Below are 19,583 nucleotides of genomic sequence, written 5' to 3'. Positions count from 1 at the left end.
GCTACTGTACTTGCAGTCTAAATTGTTGTATAGTAATCTGAATCTTTTTTCTGTATTTGAAAAACCTGCTTTGTTCTTACTGCTGAGAAATGTAATAAAGATTCCTTGTCTCCATCTTGTGGCGTAGACATACCTGGGAATGATGCACGACACATGGTTATGCCCTAAAAATGTAGTAAGCGGACTAGCGTTAGTGTAAAATCGAGTAAAATCACGTTAGTGCATTGCTATTTATGGGTTGTCGCAAAAAACATTTTGGGGGGATTTCATTGTACACAAAATGCTTGCTATTATGTTCAAAGACATTTCATAACAGATTGGACAGTAATAAGAGGCACTGTGCTCATTTGGTAAGGGAGAATAATCTGTCCAATTAGAATAACAGGAAGTACCTAGTCCTTAGATAGTTATCAGACCAGTCCAATGACTCATAATAGAGCCTTGTGTGAGGAGAGCTGGATTCCCTGTCACGGTACTAGAGCCATACACGCACAATAAAGCGAAAGATGAGCTACACAGGTCAGTCATATTTTTTACACTTTTCCCCCCACCCTAATGTGATGCTTATATTTTTCATGTTAGGTTCAGGTGATTTGTAACAAATGTGAATTTGTATATATTATTAGATAAACTATAATCTATCATGTTCAAGTAGTAATTGGATATATTTTTATACTGTCAAATTTCTGCTATTCTTGTGAGATGTCTGCAGCACTCTTTGTTTCGTTGGGTGGAGTGTTTTAATGGAGAAAATGTGAAGTGAAAGAAGAGATGCCACATGACATCAGTGTAGAGGTGTAGAATGTTAAGGCAAAATCTACATTCTACCATGATCAGTCAACCATGAATGTTAACAAGGATTTGGGGAAATTGAAACCTCTAGTTTAAAAAGTGTAAGAAAGCAAAAATGGTACAATATTAGGCTTAAAGCTCAATGAGAACTTTTTATAGATCAATATTCACCTTTACTATTAGTTTATGAATTGGCCTTAGCAAGACCGCAAGGCAAGTTTATTTGTATAGCACATTTCAGCCACAGGGCAATTCAAGATCCTTTACATGAGACATTAAAAGCATTAAAACAAAATGCAAGACATTATAGACATTTAAAACAAAAAGCAGGACAAATAGAGTACAGGAATAAAAGTACTGACTGGTAAATTGTGCAACCTGCAATCAGACCATGGCCATATTTCAGCATGAGCAGATGTACAGTAGATAAGCGTATGAAATATACATTATGATCAAAATGTTAACATCTCATTAATCCACCATGTTTTATAGCTGAGGATCTTCTGATCATCTATGAGGCAGAGGCAGAGCAGTGGGCTACATATCTGCGTTCTATCTTCACTGGTCCTGTCGATGAGGGTGGGATTTGCTGCTATGACATTGCCACTGTGTCCAGCCGGCGAGAGGACTTCCTGTGTTTGGGCAGGTACAAATGCAAGCTCCTGATCCTGTCCAAGGGTATGCTGGAGAGTCTATGTCAGCTCCGTCGTTTCTTCCTGGCCCGTGTTCTGTGTCCAACAGCCAGTGTAGTGGTGCTCCTCTGTGGGGTGGACAGCTTAACTCCTCTCCTTGAGTTGGTGCCCCTACAGGCCAGTGAGTGCCTGCAGATCTCCAGTGAACAGGATACTCAGGAGTATCTGTCTGCTGTAACCAACATTGTGCAGAGAGGTACGCAATAATCACACACATTATCTTTCTTTCATGCAGAACAAACTGATTGAGTCATTGTGTAAACCTCACTGGAACAGGCATCATGTTGCCCTGAATTTTCGTAATTATCTCCCCATGTAGCTTCTTTTCAATTAAACTATCAATTCTCAGCTGGCTGGGGTTGTACAAATAATTCCACCTAGAATCTCAGGGGGGAAAAATTAGTTTGAGCTTATTCTGTGTGACCCATTAAAGTATGTTTAATATAAGGGAATCAGAAAGATAGTTATGGGCCTACACATTGCATTGTAGATAGATTACAGCATTTTATGGCCACCTGATATTTCTGGTATGCTCAAAAGTTTACAGTCAATAAGGACGCGGCAGTAGCACTTTTAAAATGCCCAAATCTGGCCCCATATAACTGCCATCTCGACACAGACCTCGAGAGACTATTTTATATAAATCTGTCAGCTAGTTTTTAGGATACACACCCTTGTTTAGAATAAACCAGATGCAACTGTAAACATGTTGTTCCATACCCATGATGCATGTTCCTTTGTGGCAATGAAGGAGTGGAAATGTGTCATTTCCCTCATGACTGTTGTTCATGACTGTATGAAATGTTTTAAGTGTTATTCATTTTATGTGCATAGTATTTAACTCCCGGAGCTCTACACTCTGTGAAAGGTAGAAATGATCCTGAGCACTTTCTTTAAATTCTGGAAATTGACAAATAATTCTGCAACCAAATCCCATGGCATGACTAATTTTGTCACGGTTGGACACAACTAGCCATACTCTAAAGCGATATGGCACGAGAACCTGTGGTATATCATGAATATTGTTGTGGCTAGGGGGTGTTGTTAGACACGACATGAAGTGGAGTCTGTTGGCATTCTGCAAGTGTGTTTTCATACAGCCCAACTATGTCCAAAGCTGCACACTGCAGCACTAAGCCATGGTCCTCAGAGTCTCACTCATGTGAGGAGAGGGGCCCTGAACCTCGATCTCGATCCCGTGAGAGGGGCCCTGAGAGGCTGTGGGGGCCTGGAGGTTGTAACCTCCCATATCTTTCGACACATGCTTCATTAACTGAAAAAGTAATGCAAGAATCTGAGCAATGAACAATGCTGTTGGGGCATACACCGGTCATACACCTGTAATGAACCCTAGTCTAGGTGTGGGCTAAAGGGCTGCCACCACCTTTTTCCCCGCTATGGTCCGGTGCCAGAGAACTGAGAACGACAGCACACTAGACAACAACATAAGAAAGTACATGTAATTTATTGTGTCAATTCATAAACAGTAGGTCATTTGTGGGCCTGGTGGAAGACTGGCCAGCCTGTAACACACCCCCCTCAGACAGGTCTGTCCACCCAGCTGCCATCCCCAGCATCACTGCAAATCACCCGACTTAGGTGGGCACTCAGTATACTGTATGGCACTCAGTGTGCGGCTACACACACACACACACACACACACACACACACACACACACACTTTTCTGGCTATTCTGACCCACAATCCTATGCTCAGCGGAAATTATGTCACACAGTATGTCGTGCCAGAGGCGTTTTGATGAATCCCAGCTGTGGACAAATGTCGCTTCATGCACAGCGACCGATGCAGTCAAATTTCAAGACGCAATGTTATGACAAGGTAATATGTATGCGATTCGGAACTACTACTACAGTATGATGATGAACGCCTGCAGTAGAGGTCTGGTGCTCTGATGGACTCGGCCGATTTCACCACCATCGGTAGTGCTTTGCCATCATGGGTGAAGCAGTTACCGTACCATACTGTGAGGCACCCTGTCAGTGTCATGGGTTTTGCTGCGTCGCTCGTCAATATCGCTTCCCCCATGCTGGGTTCGATCTCGGGTCCTCTGACTTGCCAACGCACATGGACACCTTACATAAACACCACTTTAGCCAGCTTTGCCACCAAAAAGCTAGCGATTTGATGGCAGGGTGGCCAGTATTTATACTGAGGAGTGAGTTTAACAAATTGAACTTGGTTACATCAGCAATACTCTTCATGGTGTAGACCTGTAGACGTTTGTCAGTATTGTTCCGGACATGCCAACGTTCCCCAGCCATCTGAGGAAGTTTAGAGGCTGGTGGCCTTATTGATGATGGTGATGGTGGTGGTGACCAGGTCAGGTCATTAGTGATATTTGAAGGTGCTGATGATCTCCACTGTTGCCATGTCGATGTGGATGGGGTTGTGCTTACTCCTCTCGTTCCTGAAGTCAACAGTCAGCTCCTTTGTTTTCCTGACATTCAGACAACATACCCCCATGTCTCTCACCTCCTCTCTGTAGAATCTCTTCACCATTTGTTTTTGTGTAATTTGTATAGCACATCTCATACACACAGGCAACAAAATGTGATCTCATGCAAATAGCCACCCTTTCCTTTTTCGTGACTAGTGTTGTTTTTAATCTCTGTTCATGCAAATCTACCTCGCCTGCCTTAACACAGACAGGCAGTTCTCAGGGCTGAGCCATCTTTTCATCTACTGCAAAAAAAGTGTGGGCAACTCAGTGTTGCAGAAGCATTTCATGCTGATGTTAGTCATGTGACTCCAAACAGGTGCCCAGGTTGCAGCAGGGCATGTCAGAGCTATGCCAGGGAGATCAACAGGACCAGAGGAAAAACTAGAGAGAAGGCAGTCCAACAGAGCTCACAGTGTCAAAACCAACATTATGATTGTCCCTTCCAGAGTTGCTTGTGGGGTGAGTCATTAACCCAACAAAGCCACACACAGAATGCTGCACATTCAGATTTTAATCACATTTATTTAACATTCTCATCTGCATAGCGATTTAGGGAAAGAGTTGAGGCAGACACATTAGCTCAGACAGACTAATCCCAAACTCAATATGACCCACAGTTTAGGGCTCCAGTGTCTTCCTTGAAGGCCCAACAGCAGCAATGGAAATGTGTGTTATTGATACCAGCAGCTGTCTAGTAGCCCAGATGACACCTTGACATATTTCCCTGTCAAACCTTGGATTTGAATCAGAAACATTACCCGTCTCAGCAACCATCTCATAATCCCCAAACATTCTATGTGTTACTGCTATTGGCCCTACTAGCCAATGTAACAACATTACTAGCCAACATCTACAAAAGGATATACACATTTTAATCTAAACACATGCCTTTTGACACATGACTGGATCTTCAGAAATGTTTTCAGCCATAGTGGCTTGCACCCCATTTATTGTTGCTTGCAGCTATATAATTTCCTTGATTTATGTGCAGCATACAGTAGCAGTACAGCTCAGTATGTGTTTTAATGGTGTTATACAGTAGGTTGTCCTGTGACCATGACCTGTTCATTTTTGACTCCAGTGTTGAAATGTCCTCTCTGTAGAGTCCTGGAGAGGTGTTCATTCTTCTAAAGGATAATGTACTTAGTAAAGATGTTGAGGTTGAGTTCATTGGAAGTAACCAAAGAGTGAAAGTGAAGCCTCTCCACTGGAATGAGCTAACCCTCTGTGTGAATGCAGCAGGTAGGTAAAACACTTAAGAAATGAAGAAAGTGCCATTTTGACAGGAACAACTGTGCATAAATATGAGCATTATGGTACAGTATACAACTATGTTGTGCAAGTGGTTTGTGTGCTGTACATTTTATTGTGTATTTCATACATTTTGACAAGCATACATTTTACATTTTGTGATTTTATTCAGTCCATCTGTAACTATTCTCTGCTTCAGACTTCCCAGCAGGATGTGTTGACATAACTCTGTATTGTGATGGATTGGCAATGGGGAAGGCTCATTTGCAGTACTACAGCACCTTGGAAGAAATTTCTCACCTTCTGACAAAGGTAGCAGACCCTGTTGACTTCATGTGCCAAGTAGGTATGCCTGCTGCCTAATGCTCTTGATCCTAAGTGGAACAGTACACTTCAGATATAAAAAAAACCTTCTACTTAAGTTATATGTTAGTACCTAATAAGGGTTCTTAATTTTGTCCCTGTAGGACACCAATGTTTGGACAGTGAATAACCTTTTTATACTGGTATAAATGTATACAGTACTGTGGGAAAAGTCTTATGCCCCCTAAGAAAATTGTTTAAAACTATTTATCTCACGTGTTTATTTGCTCGTAAAAATTATATACAGTAACATTACGGGCAATACAAATAAACATTAATAATGATAATAATAAAATATGTAATCCTGCAAGCGTTTACTGTATCACAGGACTAATAAAATGACACAGCAGTGTACCAAAGCATTTTTTGTGTTCTGAGGGACACAAAATACAACAACTAATACCAACTACCAATTCATATTTTGGTCCATGATTCAATAAAGGTTATGTTTTAATTCAGAGTACTTCAGATTGTCTTCAGACTGCCAACCTGTTACGGCACTGTTATTTTTTATGCCTAAGATATTTATTAGGTATTACTTTTTTTAAATTAATGTTTATTTGTGTATATTCCAACTTTTTATATAGTGTTTTTACAAGCAAATAAATACCCCCCAGATAAATAGTTTTAAACATTCTTTTCTTTTTTTAAACATTATTTATATATATATATATATATATATATATATATATTACGCACTGACGTCAGGACAGCAGATTCGCTGCCCATCTTTCACCGCAGGTAGTCTGGTAGTTTTTGCATAATCCTAGTCCAAAAAATGAATGGACGGCCGACCCGACTGTATTTGGGCGGCTAATGGTTCGGCTCTGCTCCAGAATTTAATGGATTTTTAGTAGACCCATGCTACACCCCTCCATTGAGTTTCATGAAAATTGGTCTGGTAAAAAATGTATGGAAGTCCAAAATATGGCCTTGTTGTCAGGCTTTGCAGGTATCGTCAGTGGAAAAGCTAGATCAGAAGCTGGCCTCCATCTTGATGGAAGGCATGCCCTCCAGAGGCTTCCAGGGACTGCAGTTTTATGGCACATCAGAGGGAGAAGGTAAGACATGTTTTATTTTGAGGCAAAAACATACAGGTACTGCAGGTTAATTAAGAACAATGTCTTATTTGCAATGATGACCTGTGCAAAAAGAGGTGTGTATTACAAAAAAGACAGAATACACTACACATTTTAAGTGATATGGCAAACATCCAACAGACTGGAGAGGAAAGATGTCACGCCAGTAGGAGAGCACAGCAGAGAGAGAGAGGTGGTGGTGGGAGGTGGGAGGAAAGGTAGAAGGGGGGGAGGGGGGACGGGACGACAACGATGTGGAAGGGGGAGAGCAGTTGAGGGGGGGGACGGGGGACAGGGGTGGAGGTCTGCACTCTCTGAGTGCAAGCCCCTCTAGTTATTGTTCTAAATTGGATCAACTTCTACAAAGAGGGATATAGATAATCGTGGTCTTATATGGATCATGGTTTTAGCCTACATTGTATTTTGTTATGTAACCTGAAAAAACCTTGAACTCTAGTTTTGTTTCCTTTTGGTTACACAGAGTCTAACCACATGTTTCCATTAGGAGAGCTACATCAAAACATTCCTTCGCTCCTCCACTTTGCTGCAGAAAATGGATTCAAGGATGTGTCCAGTGTACTCCTGCAGTGTCCAGGGGCAAAGAGAGCTTTGTGCACTCCTAACTCTCATGGCCAGACGCCTATTGAGATCGCCCAGAGTAAAGGCTATGCAGAGCTTCACATTCTTTTGAAGGAAACACTGGTAAGTCTCTGTCCTTGTTCACTAATCATGCAACATAATAAATAATAACAACAACAATAACAATAACCAATAATAATAACAATAAAAATAATAACAATAGTAATAATAATAATAATATAATAGCTGCTGCGCAGCTAAGTCAGGGCTGGGCATTTTGAGGATGGAGGAAGACAAATGAGAAGTAACTACTAGTCTACAGAAGCCCCTATGTGTGCATAAAGGCTAATAGTTAAGCTAAATGAACTTATGTGCAGAAAGGACATTACGAGCAGCAAGAGGGAGCCTATTAAGTTTCATGACAGGACTATGTGTTTAGCAATTAAGCCTGAGCAAGTAGACCTCACTTCATTCATGCTCATTGACTAGTCATAAAACGTGGCTATGTACCTTGAGCAGGGGAGCTGTAAGGGGAGGATAAGTTAGGACAATTCCAAGGGCCCGCACTGACATGGGCCCCCATAAACCACTATTATGATAAGGCCTAGGCTTGGGGGGTCCGAATATTTTATTCTTTCATAGGGCCCATAATTTCTAGCGGCACCCCTGACCTTGAGTCTGCTCTGCAGCGAGTCTGCTCATGTCCCCAGGTGTTTGCTGTGAACTGATTGCAACTGCTATTTTTCACTCACTCAAGTACCACTATCATTACCTCCGCCCCAGCGATACCCCAGGTCGGCATGTATTGGTTGGTTGGTTCTTTAGCAGGATTACACCTATAGAATATTACCTATACAATATCACTGGCTTGCTTTTGAATAGGCCTACAGAAAACTGTAAATGGACAAACTGGCCCACCTTTCACCACTACACTGCCTCTCGTTGCTCCACTCTCCCCGTCCACGGTTTCTGAGTTTCGCGCACATCCACATTCACCATTTGTCAATTATTCATATTTCTGTGTACAGCAAGCATAGCCGATGATCAATGACCCCACTAATAACATATTTATACAGTTCCACCTTGTGGGATTTCAATATGATCTAACCCCCCCCCCCCCCAAGAAAAAAAACATCATAGGCTGTCTCATTCTCCCTTCCACTTTCATAGCACCACTAGAGGGCAGGATAGGATAGGCGGGCAGCTATCTGTCCTGTGACAGTATCCTTCAGAATCAGAAACATATTACCATTGTAGTGGCCCCCAAGCACATTGCCTCCGACCTGATGAAAGCATACATTTTTCACTAGGCCTATTAATTTATATAATTTCATTTTGATGTTTATTTTCATGCCATTTTCACCCTAACTAGTACTTATGACCACCTTTATTTGGAGATGTTTTGCATTTCAAGGTTACACACAATTCACATTTTTGCCTCGTAAAGTATTCTCCACATTAAGCATTTTAGTGTGTCCCGGTCTGTAATTGGTCTGTCATTGCAGAATCTGCTCAGTGTCGGGGATGATGACGTCAGTGTGTATGAGATGATGTGCACAGCAGGTGAGTGGAAAAATTATGTAAACAGAATGGAAACAGAAATTTGTAATTGAACTCTTGGAGCAACTAATTTTGTAATGCATTTCAAATTGTTTTTCATACTATACTATTCATTCAATAGGTTAAAGAGATCGATCCCCAGTGAAGGAAAGCTTCCCCTAATTTGAATGTTATTGGCCGGGTTTCCGGAACGAGTTAAGAAGCGACTTAACTCCAAAGTACTTCTTAACTCCCATGCAAAGGGTTGCTTAAGAAGGGTTCCTTAAGAAGGTTCTTTATCGGGAAACCCAGCCATTGTTTCTGGCCATTTGTCTGTCAATTCCCAGGGTTAGTGTGTCTAGAGCTATGGCCAATAACGTTGGCAGAAATCCGGCTGGTGTGACATAGTGCGGGGATAACGCACCTCTCACTACAATGGAAGTTAAAAGGAGAACTGTATTTAGCTTGTGATACTGTAGGTCTGGCTATACGAGTGGAGTGTGAAGTTTACACTGTGCCAGCACTGGAGAAATGTCTGTCTGCATTTATTACCATTCGAGATAGTCTGCTCAGAGGTTGTTGTTGTTTCATGTAGTGAAGTGTAGAGAAAATGGTAGCATGCAGAAAGCAGAAGGGGAGGAGTCTCAATTGAATTGAATCTGATTTGTGAACACTGATTGGGGCCGGAAGCATCTCCCGTCACCACTGATTGGGGCATGGAGATTCTCCCGCCTCCTAATGACAAGGGTTATCTCCAAAACCTACAACCGATCAGACTAGCGGAGGTCCACAACCATCTCCACTGTCTTTATAGCGTTGAGCTCCAGATTGTTTTGGCTGCACCAGGGTATGAGATGGCCAATCTCCCGCCTGTAGGATCCCCATCAGAGATGAGCCCAATGGGTGGCATCATCAGCAAACTTCAGGAGCTTGAATGACTGGAGGTGCGGCTGTTCGTACTGTATACAGGGGGAAGAGTAGAGGGTAAAGGACGCAGACTTGAGGGGAGCTGCCAAATTTCCCCCTGGGGGGATCAATAAAGTATCTATCTATCTGCCTGTCTGTCCATAAGTCAGAGACGTGGTTCCTCAGCTATGCTGCTTCCTGTCAAAGAGGAGGTCGATGATCCACTTCCAGGTGGAGTTGGGCACGTTCACCTGGGAGAGCTTGTCCTCCAGGAGGTGAATGGGTGGCTGTATTTGGCCGGCTCTGTGGCACCTCCCTCAGGTCACTGCCGGTGGGGGGCACTGCAGCGCACTCCAGGCCCTTCCCCCGCATACCCTAGTCCCCTGTGTCTCTAGCACCCCCACACATGGAGCTGGCTTCAATCATAGTCCAAATGAATGGAGATGAATGGCTGGCCGTGTTTGGGTGGCCCGTGGACCCGAGCTGTGCTTCAGATCTGCTCCAAAATGTATGAGTTCTAAGTTGGACCATGCTACACCCTTCCACCGAGTTACGTGAAAATCGGTCCAGTAGTTCTTATGTAATCCTCCTAACAGACAAACGCATGCACCCACACACGCCACCGAAAACATTCGCCCTGCACTGTTGCTGGGGTGGAGGTAATGAACATGAAAACAGAAGACTAGAAATGGTTCTCAGAGAGCACAGACTGCCTATGAATGCATTTCGTGGCTCGGTGCACACACGTGCCTGCGAGCAGGACATATTTGGTATCGCTGCATTCGTTGGGTCGAGAGCTTAATGTCAGTCCACGGCTGTAGCATGGGTCAAGGGGCGGGTCCATGAGCTGCCCAAACACGGCCGGGCCAGTGTTTACCTCCATTGATTATTTGTACTAGGATTACACAAGAACTACCAGACCGCTTTTCACAACTCGGTGGAGTTGTGTAGTATGGGCCGATCCAAATCACAGGGTGTATCCACAAGCTACCCAAACATGGCTGGCCATTCACCTCAAGTCATTTTTTGAGACTTGGGGAGCGAAAATTCTCCCCATTCATTGTTAATAGGGGGAACTGAAACGGCCATATTTTGACATGGCAAGGTCACAGAGACACAGGGTTGTCCCACTGGCTGCCAAATAAGGCTGTAGAAGAACACCCCTTGTCGCTGATTAAATCTCAGTACTCATAGTTTGGTTAGGTGTGACCACGCCTCTGTGGGGCACCGTCACTTCTAAACTGCATTTTTTTCTTTGACCTGACAGAAATTGCAGTAGCAGAGCCGAACAATGGTCGACAAAGATGTTGTTTTGACAGAGGAGATCATTCACTGTTCCCTCTCGATTTATAATAGCAATATAGAAATATTTCAATGCTTAAAATCCCACAGACTGAACTTTTAAATCCCCATTTAGGAAATCGCTCCATCACAGACGCCCAAAGAGAGAATAGGGTGGAGGATGCAGAAAGGGAGGAAGACCCTTACGCTCCACTTAGGGTAAATGATGACGAGTATGACACCATCTTGTCCTCGAGCAGCGCTGTGGTTATTACCAACCGCCCACCCGCACCCACACCCCGGCCCGAGACCATCCCCACTAAAGTGGACCGGACACCCTTCATTGCTCAAGGTAGGACAGGGCAAATTAAAAATTGGGTTGCTGATATTGATATTAACATGTGGTGAGCTATGAGTATCAAATGTCCTATAAGGAACTGTTGGTTTTGTTTTCATTGAACAAAGAATTAGCTATTGGATGGCCCTCTGGCTGTGTTCAGTAGGATCTTTAAACTGTGAAGCTTTAACACATTTGAGTCATGACTGGAAGTGCAACAACCACCAAGAGCACATCTAACAGCAGGTTACTCCAGCCTTCCATTGCCAGCGACTGCGCAGTACTGTAATATTTTGTGGTAATATATGACAGGTGCTGTGGGAGATATTCAGAAGAGCACACATAAGAATAGTCAATTTTGCATTTTGGCACATTTTGAATTAGACAAGCCTCATCATACAAAATACAGTTGCTTTGCCCAGAGCCTTACCTTTTTCATACTGCGAGCCATACCCCCATGAAGCATCCATACCTGTAAGTCATGGCTCAATTGATCCCACTCCTGTCATTATTTACTGCTTTTCAGACCACAACATACTGTAACATAGATGTCACTTCCACCAGTTTCCTGGCTTATTGTTAGCCATGCTTGTTGCTCGTCACCATGGGAACAGCCTACCCTAGGGAGCATTTCTTTTGCACAAGCTCCTGCAGTCATGTTTCCATGACATCCCTGTAAGCACACGCACGCGCGCACACATGTGTGCGTGTCTGTCTGTCTGTCTGTCTGTCTGTCTGTCTGTCTGTCTGTCTGTCTGTCTGTCTGTCTGTATGCCAATCTAACATGCCTTGGGCTGCAGATCACTCCTGAGGTGCTAAACACTTGTCCGAAGGCACAGCAAGATGGCACAAGTGCTTTCTTGCACATTGTGTGAAGGGATGGTAGAGTTCCTACACTTAGCTTCCATTGGTCAAGTGGGGTTTCTTCTGCACCAATCTCCTCCATTTTGGTGTAGATTTCCATCTCTTTTTGTAGCTGCTGTGTATTAGTCTATCTCTGCTCAGCTCTGAGGTCACTGCAGCTTTTTCCTTTTTTCTTTGTTTTGATTTCACGGCTGAGGTGGCAATCGGCTTCAGATGGGGCAAGGCAAGACTCCCACATGACCACCTGAACTGCTGAGAGTGTGGTGTGTTGCTCTCCACTGAGGGCATCCGTGAACCGTCGCAGTGGGCCAAGCACCTCCTTCACAGTTTCAAGGGTGGTGATGTCACTGTCCTTTGGCATCAGATGCCACTTCTTCCTGTCGCTGACCAGGACACCACTCACAGCTTGCTGCTGCTCCTCTCTACTATTTCGTACCCAGAGCTCCAGCGTGCTGGTTCATAATGAAGCAGCTTGTGCTTAGGTAGATCCCCATCTGTCTGCTTTTCAGCCAGCAGCCTGCACAGTTTGATGACCTTGAGAAGGCAGAAATTGTTTTCTGTAGCCTGGACAGGCTGGAGAAAATCCTGCAAAGCAAAATGCACCACAGCTCACTTTTGGGTGTGCACACTTGTATACATATATATTTTACATTTAGATTTTTAATAAATTAACAGAAATGTCTAAAAACCCGTTTTCACTTTGTAATTATGGGCTATTTTGCGTATAGGTTTGAAACAGAAAATGATCTGTTGTTTTCATGTCATCATGTTTTCTGGTCAAGCTTTTATTTTGAAGTCATGTTGGGCTCCTGGTGCACTTCCTGTTTTTGTTCACCCTTCTCTCATCTCCTCCTCAGATGACCATTTCCTGTCAAGTTCCTGCCTGTGTGATTACCTGCCCCGCCCTAGTGCTGTTCACCTGTGTCTCGTTGTCTTCCCTCTCCTCGTGTGTATATACTGTATACCCCACTTTCCCTGCCTCCTGTGCCAGATTGTCTTTGTCTCCATGCAAGCTTTCCTGCCGTTCCCTAGTGTTACCTAGCATTGTTTATTCGGTTCCTACCTTTTCTGCCAGCCTTGAGACTTTGAACTTTGACCTTGCCTCTGCTTGGTCCTGTGTCCCGTATGAGTCTCACCACTGTGCCCAGTCATAACAGTCTGAAGCCGGCCATGCTTTCCTCATGCCTGCCCTCTAGTGCTACAGTAGTGTCCAACGGTATTGGTGACTCCTGATTGGTCTACTGTAAATATCATGCTATGAACGGACATACGGACGGACACACGTCACACATACAGTAGAAGCGGCTGCACCACTTCACTATCACTCCAGATATGGAGAACAGACACAAGTAACACTTAAGAATAAATACCCCTTAGAAATAGTTAATACAGTAGATCATTCACAAACTGTTAATGACTTATTAATGACTTGTTAAAAGTTTGTTAATAGTTGCTTAATGATTTAAAACTATGCATTATACATTGTTATAAGCTGTTGTCAGCTTGGTGTGTTCAAGTGAAACGTCAGCCCTGAAGCATTTGCCCTTGTCAGCCTGTGTGTCTCAGCCTTTAACCTTACCCCCAACATGAAACATGTACTCACAGTTATTTAAACATTTCTCTGACTTGACAGGACTTGAGGGGTACAATATTTCATTAATATCCACCAGAAGGTTATGTTGTTCAGGAGAGAGCTAGAATGTTTTAACAAGCCCATCTATTATTGCCTCAGTTTTTTAAAGTGCAATCCTGAGGCCATGCTCAGCTTTTTGTGAAACAGTATATCGTTAGCAAAAATATAAAACAGCACTACGACACAGCACAACACATCAGACACAAAAAAGGTTATCAAAATAGATGCTCATTTTTATTCAGCCTGTTGATGGCAGGCAATGTCCCGTCCCCCTTCAGTTCATCCCCCTTCTCCTCCAAAACATCTTGCGCAATTTGTCCCCGGCTTTTTTCGAGAGGGAGGACAGCATTAACCTGACTGTGCCCCGATGGTTTGTTTACAGCACCACCACCTGGGGAAGTCCTGATGTAAACTCGTTGAGGAAGGCTTGACAGTTTGGATGAACCATCTAACTCTCACCATCTGTCACAGTGCACGAAGATAAACGAAACTGATGTGGTGTGAGAGCGCCGAAGAGGCTTCTCACTCTCATCACCATGCTCGGAAAAGATACCGAATGCTGATTTGGCCGTCAACATCTGTGACAGTGCCTTTCATATTAAAAATGCGTCTATCAGGTCTTGGCCAAACTGATGTGTTGGAGTGACACAGAATGTGAGCTCGCGACGTCAAGATGATCTCACCAGGCTAGGACAGTCTCTCTTCACCCCAGTTTGGCCCGCACCTCTTTGTAGTCATCCGGGGCCACTGCATTGAGTCCAGAAATGGACGCTGTATCGTTATGATCTTCCTGACGATGCCCACCTCTTTCTAAGGCGTTGACTTGGTCTAGCCTTCGTTGACCACCTTGAGTACATTCTCATACCTGTGTGAGACCTAGTGTTTTCTGGGGTCAACACTTAAACAACATACACTATGTTACGTTTATTATGACAATCTGCTGTTGTCTTGTACACAATGTATGGCACTTCACTGGGGCCAGGTGCTGAGTTGGTTCTAGCTGCTTTGATGACCTCAACCTCTTTCAGGGTTGGCTCCTTGATATTAAACACCGAGGTGGGTTCTGGTGGAGTGATCAAAGTACTGCATGACCCAAGATCTTGCTCCCTTGCGCTGTCACTGTAAGTGGTGCTGAAGTACTTGTTCACCTCATCTTGAGTACAAGCAAGTTGGCCACTTTGGTTCTGTCTGAGGATCTTCTTCGTTAAAGGGGTTGCAATAAAGGATGCACATTTGCTGTCTCTCTCCCTGCCCCTCCTCCTATGCCACTCAGTTCAATGGAGGGTGGTGAGCGTGGGCATTTAGATGTTGCAGAGCTTTGCCAGGCCAACTTTGTCCTCTTCCCTTGCCTGAATATACTGCTGTACTAGCAGTCTAGGCTCCCGCTGGCTGATCTTCACCTCCCTCTGGTTTGGCCCCCCTACACCTCTGGTCGACCGCTGCTGCTTTGTACCAAACCTTTCGATGGCAAATACACATTGTCTGCAACTTCTGGTCAACATGCATGCAGGGAAAACACTTCACCTAATTTAGGCTGTTCTGTCAGAAAGTACCTAGAAATTACTTGGAAAAAATGCAGGATGGACTTACTTTGTGGTCATGAGAAATTACAAAGAAATTACTTGGAAATTATGCAGGAGGGACTCACTATTTTAGGGGGCTGTTGAAGAGAAATTACCAAGAAATTACATGGGAATTATGGAGTAAAACACTTTATTTTGGGGGGCTGTTGATGAGAAATTACCAAGAATTTACATGGAAGTTTTGCAGTAGGCATATGCTTTATTTTAGGGGGCTATTCATGAGAAATTACCAAGAGATTACGCAGTAGAAAGAAAAGCACTTTATTTTAGGGGGCTGTTCATGAGAAATTACTTGGAAATTATCACCTCATTACAAATAAACGTATCATACAGTATGATAAATATCATCAAATTACATGATAAAATACCATCTTATTACTAGGATATTACCACCTTATTTTTAAGAAATTAATTGATTATTACCATCTTATAAATGCCCGGCCCCGACTCACTGCTGCGCAGCAGCTATCATTTTGTTGTTGTTGTTTTTTGTTTGTTTTTTAAGATGGAAAATATTTTTTTTTGTAAGGAAGTATGTCGTGTTTTTGTACTAATGACAAGATACTTTGGCTCTCAATTATAAACTGAAATAAACAATGATTGCCTGTGTAGCCTATACAGAATTGTACTGTGCAAACTGTGCTCAGAGTCACTGAAAGCATGTGTTATGTGTTTGCAGTTTTCCAGAAGAAGATGTCACAGGGCGACACCGAAACTCTTTATTCTCTTCCCACTAGGCAGGGTGAGACCTGTTCACAATAAATTATAGTTAGATTAAGTAGAAAAACATCAATATTCTGTGTAGAGCACAAATTATTTTTTCGCAAAGATGACATGTCTAAATGTTGTGGGGTGGCAGTAGCTCAGGAGGTAGCATAACCATCTGGGAATCGTAAAGTCCCCAGTTTGATTCCAGCTTCCTCCTCTGCTTTGTTGGAATGTTCTTGAGAAAGACACTCAACCCCAAATTGCTCCCAATTAGCAGGCTAACACCATCTGACCGCCATTGGTGTGTGAATTGATGAATGAGACAAACCATTGTAAAGCACTTTGGATAAAAGCATTACTGTATGTAAGTGCACTCCATCTAAATGACCATTTACAGTATAATTTCGCCATTCTATAGCACGGGGGCGAGACAGCATCTCTTCCACATATGACACCTTTGTGCCCAGTCAGCCACCTGGGCTGGAACAACTCATTGAGCTGCAGGAGAAGGTCAAGCGGGGCTCACTGAGCGTGGACGAGGCTCTAGAGCAATTCAGTGATTGGCAGCGAGTTCAAAAGGGCATGGATGCTATTCAGCAGGTAATACTCAGGAAATATGCACCATACTACAAAGTTGTTGACATTCTGGCCTGTTTTCCAGTCTTAACTATGGACTGGAAGCGCCTGTGCCATGTAGTGAAGCATTAAATACAGATATCACTCATTTAATTCTTATCACCCGGTGTGGCGGCAAAGAGTTACATGAGCGTTTCATGACCGTCTTTTTATTAGACATTGCACACTAGCCTCCAGGAAGCATCATTGAGGATGCAACCTCAGGAGGAAGCAGAACACTGTTCAATTTCACCTAGTTGTTCATGCGGGCTTCTCGGTGCAGTGAACACAAGACTGATAACCTAGTGGGGGACTGGTAGCAAGCCCGAACTGTTAACAACTACATGTAGATGCAGAAGATGGGTGCGTTAAGTAGCTGAGCGCTCAGTCAGCGATCAGTGATCAGAATTCACGGGTTGGTCAGTTACGCTCAGACTGATCTGCTTAGAGCACAAGTAAGCAGTTTTGAACTATGATCTGTTTGAGCCAAACACCACGTCATAATCATCATCATCACCTGAGAAAAAAAAAAACAAGGGGCGCGTTTTGGCTTGGGAATCGTTGGCCGCTAACATGTTAGTACATCTGCCCCTTGGTGCGATAAATTACATGAGACATTTACCGATTTAAAATAGCTATCTAATTACACACTGGAAAAAATATGTAGTGAAGTAAATTGTGGGAATGTAGAAATAATGTTAAACAGCTAAAATAAAATATTTCCCCCTTTAAAATCAGCACTGGGGAACACAAGCTTATGGATTACACTGCTCTTGTGGTTTGAGCAACTAGTGATGGGAAGGTCGAGGGTTCAATCTCCCAAATGTCTCATTGCATGTCCCTTAGCATTAAGGAGTTCCACAGTGAGTGAGGGCTGCGATAGATTAGTGTCCTGTCCAGGGGGTGTACTTCATCCTGGCCTCACAATGCAGAAACGAGATATGCCCCTGCTCGGTGGAACATTTATTATATGAACAAGAATTGCTATGAGCTTTGCATAATAGCAGTGAGAGAAAACCAGTGAATAATTGTGGTATTCAACAAATTTCATTTTACAGGAGAAGCTCCGTCAGCTGAGGGCAAGCATTATCAACAACAGAGAAGATGACAACAGCGTCTATGGTAAAATAAGTGACGCTATGCTGTCATAAACTTATTAAAATTATTATTATTGTATATTGCATCTGTTCTGTTGATATTTGTGTCTGTGAACTCGTCAACACTGTAAATGAGAGAAACCTCAGTGCTTTGAGTATAAATGTTTGAAAGGTTTGAAATGAAATGAAAATAAACACAACTCATCAATTATACTGATCCAGGAATCTGATAATGGCACACAACTGTTATTGTTATTTATTTCATTGTTGTTATTGTTATTTATCATCAAGGTACGATAAAGTCCCATTGGATACACATCAAATGATCTATTTGTTAGAGCTACATTTTTGGCCTGTTGCAGATTCACAAGGCTCCTGTCCACTATGGAGTCTTGAAGATTCTGGAAATGTACATTATGATACTGAAAAATATTTTCTGTCCCCAGATAAAATCAACATCGTTCATCATACACCAAGTGAGTTCGTAAAAATGAAGCTTCCTCAAATATAGATATATGCTGTTGTGCTTTTATACCTTCAATTTTATCGCCTCAATTTCTGTTGAAGAGAAACATTCTCCTGGGGGAGCTGTTGAATGAATGGTTACACAACTATTCAGTGTATTGTCACAATTGACAATACACTCTTTCAAATGTGTTTTCAGCCTCAGTCATGGTTCTTGATCTGTCTGCAGGAAGGCTGACGTGATTTGTGACATGTAATCGTTGCTTTCATTGTTGTTCTCTCCTTATTTTTTTCTCTTAGATGTAACTATGAATGAATGTCGAAGAGGAAGTCAGCCTGTGGAAACTGACTTTTACAGCAAGCCACTTAAAGGACAAAATGTAAGTACTGTTCAGATTTTGTTGTATGATTTGACCAATATTTTGCCAATATATATTTCAAATACATAGATTTTTCCCGATACTAATTGCCAAGGCATTTGAATAGAAATGATAAGAGAATTGTATTTCTTCTAACTTGTTTTTCCCAGTCAAATGTCTCCTGCAAAACAGATAAACGGTGAAGGTAAGTACAGTAGTTGTTGTTCTCTTCATCCCACTTGTAAAGGCAAAATCAGTTATGAATGGATATTATGCATTTCATTAAAGGAATAGTAAAGGAAAAATGCATGTTTAGCCCTGTTTTAGGGTTACTTGTGATCATATACAATGATTCAGATCAAAACGTTGAAAAAGCTAGCATTTTCGAGAAAGTTGATAATTGCTCTACCACCGTTTTGGTCATACAATGGATGTGGGTGGGCACCGTGAAAAATCATTCAAAAACATGTTAAACCCTCGATTTCAAAGACAAGAAGCTCACCAAGGGTGTAATTGGTGTCTGTTGGTGTTCTGACATCAAATTCGGCGCAAAGTATGAATCCTGTAGGGTTTTATTGATAATTTCACCTCACCATATATCTCTTGTATATTCCAGCAATTACGTCTCCCAGGGTAAATTCAATGTGCTTCAATCTCATGGTTTTAGGGTTTGGGTATCCAGAAAGCCATAGAAGAATGCCCCAAGTTACTGATTGGATCTCAGAATATGCGCACACTTTGAACCAGCTGTGACCACACCTCCACCTTTTATACCTTTTAATGCTCTGGTGTTGACCCAACACCAAATTCTAATAATTATTAGGTAGCATGTTACAGAACATTGCTTGTAATAAGTGTTAGTTAATAAGTAATAAAGCCCTTAAGATGCATAAGACATTATTACAGTATGTGTTAATAAGTCTATATAAAAACACGTTTATTGTTAGATTATAAGACATTTATAAGCACTTATAAGAA

The 19,583-nt window shown here is 42.6% G+C and overlaps 1 protein-coding gene across 1 annotated transcript; it reads left to right on the top strand.

Annotated features, from left to right (window-relative positions):
- Nucleotides 1-506: 506 nt before the first annotated feature.
- LOC311319989 (B-cell scaffold protein with ankyrin repeats-like) lies at nt 507-19,369 on the top strand (the record flags this gene model as incomplete). The annotated part of the gene is made up of 16 exons (XM_084451623.1): nt 507-519; nt 1,285-1,680; nt 4,263-4,405; nt 5,050-5,188; nt 5,397-5,539; nt 6,504-6,621; nt 7,148-7,341; nt 8,724-8,781; nt 11,081-11,296; nt 16,041-16,103; nt 16,488-16,669; nt 17,743-17,806; nt 18,228-18,257; nt 18,547-18,626; nt 18,776-18,810; nt 19,273-19,369. The coding sequence occupies 15 exons, from the start codon at nt 507-509 to the stop codon at nt 18,806-18,808; spliced, it is 1,872 nt and encodes a 623-aa protein (XP_084307749.1). The 3' UTR covers nt 18,809-18,810; nt 19,273-19,369.
- Between the last annotated feature and the right edge of the window lie 214 nt (nt 19,370-19,583).

The sequence above is a fragment of the Borostomias antarcticus genome, assembly GCF_949987555.1.
Source record: "Borostomias antarcticus genome assembly, chromosome: 17".
Classification (NCBI taxonomy): domain Eukaryota; kingdom Metazoa; phylum Chordata; class Actinopteri; order Stomiiformes; family Stomiidae; genus Borostomias; species Borostomias antarcticus.
This window is presented reverse-complemented; position numbering and strand designations above follow the sequence as displayed.